The 3,660-nt window shown below is 39.5% G+C and overlaps 1 protein-coding gene across 1 annotated transcript; it reads right to left on the reverse strand.

The window, feature by feature from the left end:
* Positions 1-248: 248 nt before the first annotated feature.
* On the reverse strand, positions 249-1,699 carry LOC139732348 (G-protein coupled receptor GRL101-like). Its single transcript, XM_071643216.1, has 2 exons — positions 1,647-1,699; positions 249-1,305 (listed from the first exon to the last, which is right to left on the reverse strand). Exon 2 carries the CDS (start codon positions 1,251-1,253, stop codon positions 249-251), a length of 1,005 nt encoding a protein of 334 aa, XP_071499317.1. The 5' UTR covers positions 1,254-1,305; positions 1,647-1,699.
* Between the last annotated feature and the right edge of the window lie 1,961 nt (positions 1,700-3,660).

Here is a 3,660-nt window from a genome sequence, read left to right on the forward strand (position 1 = left end):
GGTGGTACCAATATCTGGCCTGGCCCATGGACTAAATACAGAAATGCGAAAAAGGTGTGAATACTATACCACCACCAGTGAATACGTCAAAGCATGTATTGACCTTAACCTCTCTCTAAACAGAGTTTGCATTGTAAAATTTTTGTCAAATCACCAAAGTCACAATCACAGGTTAGTAATATACTTGTTTTTTACCTTATCAACGTGAACGGCACGATTCTATTGGTGACATCGTAAATGAAGGAGACTTACTTTCTCAACATTTCAAGAATGGTATAAAGGAAAGGATTAATTGATGAATTGACTGGCAGGACAAAGACAACTAGCCAGGCGTACACGTCCGGAGACACCCGGACACCTGCTGCCTGGACAAGAATGCCTATGGTTATAATTGGAACCCAACAGAAAAAATCGGTCGCCACAATTAGGGACATCTTCAAGGCCAGTTTGATTTCTTGGTTGGCTTTGTCTGTACGCCCAGCCTGGGCACGAACAAGACGAACCTTGATAAAGATTGCAGCATAGCAAACAAAGATAATAATAAAACTCGCAAGATTGATGCCGAGAAACAAGACAATGGCGAAGAGACCTGTGGAGACGTAGTAGGTAGCCCTGGTGTTGATGAGGGATACGCTGTAACGATTCATTATGCTGGGATTTGATTCAACAAGGAGGCCTGCAGGATTACGGATCAAGGGCAATCCTACACACACATCACTTAGTAAGTAGGCATCTGGATTGATATAGTTCAGTACGGTCCCCGTCAGGGCAAGCAGAAAGGCCACTGACCATATGACACAGACTGCAAATCGCGATCCGACAATGCTCAGACGCCGCTGAGTGAATGGAAACATAACGCCGATGAAGCGATCAACAGATATAAGGGTGATGAGAAACACAGAAGCCTCACTACTCAACACCGAAATGAAACCAGCAACTTGACACGGAATACTAGATCGCCAGTCATCGGCTTTTCCGGCCCAGAAGTACGATTTACCTACATACAGATCCATAAACGCCAGCAGAACCATGTAGACGCCCATGAGGAAGTCAGAAAAAGCTAGGTTTGAAATCAAGGTGCACTGGACACTCGCTGTTCTGGTTGCGGGCTTGCTAATCATCCTCAAAATAACCACTGCAAGATTACCGAGCAGTGCACTGACTCCAAGAATCCACATGAATAGAGTGATGGTGGTATTTTGGAGGAAGGTTTTCCGACAGGTGAAGAGAGGATGAGGTGGTTCACTGTACATGCACGTAGTCGTGTCTGGAGCCACGCAGCAGAGTCTTGGGTCTGCAACATGACTATAAGCATTAAGAAAAAAAAATAGATACAAGAAATTTATATTCCATAGTCATTTTTGTAAATCTTCACAGATATTAGAAAGTTTTCACTTTTTATAAGAATTATTTATGCTTTATATAGCTCATTATCTGCTGAAAACTAGTATAAAGTGCTCAGATCGACATAATAAATCAGTCATATAGATTTCTAGGTCCTGGCGATAGTTTCCGCTTGATACTTTTATTTGTGGTAGGGCCTACTACCACACGATCAGTTCAGGGAAAAGGAAAAAGATGTGCATAACAACATAAAATGGTTTACTCAGATATTTCATGCGAGTTGTAGATATTTCCTTACTTACAGATTCAGCTTTTGGGGTCCATCGAAGAATCCTGGATAGAGGGGCAAAGGCTGTGGCGCAGAGGTCCTCAAACGACTGAACGTTTATTCGTTATGGGAAGAAATAATATTCTTTATTTAGCTGACAATATCTGAACAAATACGTTCTTTCTTAGGTTTAGTGAAATTTGACATAGGCGATCTTCTTCCCACATAATTATCTAATACTCTCTCAAAGATTCTGTAGTTTAATTTTCTGTTTGTCTTTTTCGTAGTTCAACAGAGTTTGTGAATTCAAACGCTTGGCATGAAGAGGGTGCTTTGGCCATGTACATGTGTTTTCATAAAATCGTGCTTTTTGTTTTCCTAAAAGTTAGTTAGTCCAAACGAAATGTAGCAGTATTGTGTAAAATTCAATCAGGATATTTATTGATGTATATTTGTATTCTCCGTGAAAAAAACAAACAAATCCTGTAGCGTCTTTGAAGTTTAGCATAACACAGATCATACGTTATGTGAGTGTTGTGTTAGCTTAATGACAAAAGCCGTAAAGATGTCAAGTCAGTGCAATCCCGAACAAACCATAAGTGATAAGATGTAACAGACCAGATGTCGATAATTGTATTTAGCTTGCCTGAATTTCTTTGATGATGCAATTGTAACAAATGATAAAGGTTGAATACTCACATGTCCCGAACCTTCCACAACTTTGCAAATGTTCCAGGTGCTACAGATGTTATTGGGGTGTCATCTAGAGCCCTGTATATAAGTGATTGATTAGCCAGTAGATTATGCTGTTGTTGTTGTTTTTTTTTTTGTTGTTTTTTTTGGTAATCAGATTGTGTACAAAACACTGCCTAACACGTTGTGCCTCAATGTTGGAAATCCTAGCTAAGTGCAATATGTAATAATGTCCACATTATAAGATGCACAAACGCTCGAACGAAGAAAAGTTTTTAGATTTCTGTTGCCAGCATGATATCTATATTCATAAAAGAATAAGACGATGCAGGCCATTAAACTGTTCTTTCCAGCACAATTGGGAGCTTTAGATTCGCTCCACGGATGTTCAGAGGTGGAAAAAAATGAGCAAAATTGCTCACCAAAGTCGATCTCTCTTCTTCTGAGTTGTCACGATTGGTTCTGGGTTTTTTTAGGGTCCGCTCAATTTACGACGCAGAGAGCTTCTGATGCAATGATCATAAGGAGGCGCCATTTTACGTCGTATAGGCTGAGTCCTCGCGTAATCAAAAGCTGCTATATAGGCAACATAATTATGGCGCAGGAGGAGGGGAGAACGGCCAACGCAATGGTCGTCTAAGTGTCCTCGTCGCAAATCTAAAGCTCTCTAATGTCTTACAATTTACGGCAAATAACTGAGTGTTGTACTCTTGCTCCTTCCCAAATTTCTTCCTTTGTTAGTATTTCATGATAGTTGTAATGATTATTGCATATTTATAGTTTTATTAAACGCTCTATCACAGACACCCGTCCGAGCTGCTCAGATTCTTTCCATTTTTCTTTTAATAGGGAACATTGTTAAATAAAGCCTCATGAAGAAAAAAAAAAACAGATTGAGAAAGCGAGATACACAAAGAGATTACAAAAACATTTCTGGAAAATTTGTGGAAACGGTTTCACACACAACTATAGAACAGAATATACATAACAGGCCTACTGAGAAACACATCACAGATGTAAGATTTGACGAATTACATAAGTATCTAAACCATGAAATTATTGCCTACAATCTAACACAGCAAGGTACTAAGAGATAAGAATCTACTCGGGATCAGCTGCGGTTCTTGATATAATAATCTGATGAGGATGACATTATATGCACCGCAACGCCCTTGCATGCCTGCTATATAAGTATAGTTATTGCATTACAATGTGTTGATCCGATCGTGTAGTCTCGATATTGCAGAAACAAGACGGGAAATATTTCTACCACGGGAAAAGATATATCAATGATATAGCTGTCGTGTTTGGTTTTTTTTTCTTTCCGGCAAAGAAATCGAAGCAGCTAAAAACAG

The sequence above is a fragment of the Diadema antillarum genome, unplaced genomic scaffold (genome assembly GCF_040938485.1).
Source record: "Diadema antillarum isolate AM-2024a unplaced genomic scaffold, OU_Dant_1.0 seq00000414_RagTag, whole genome shotgun sequence".
NCBI classification, from domain to species: Eukaryota; Metazoa; Echinodermata; class Echinoidea; order Diadematoida; family Diadematidae; genus Diadema; species Diadema antillarum.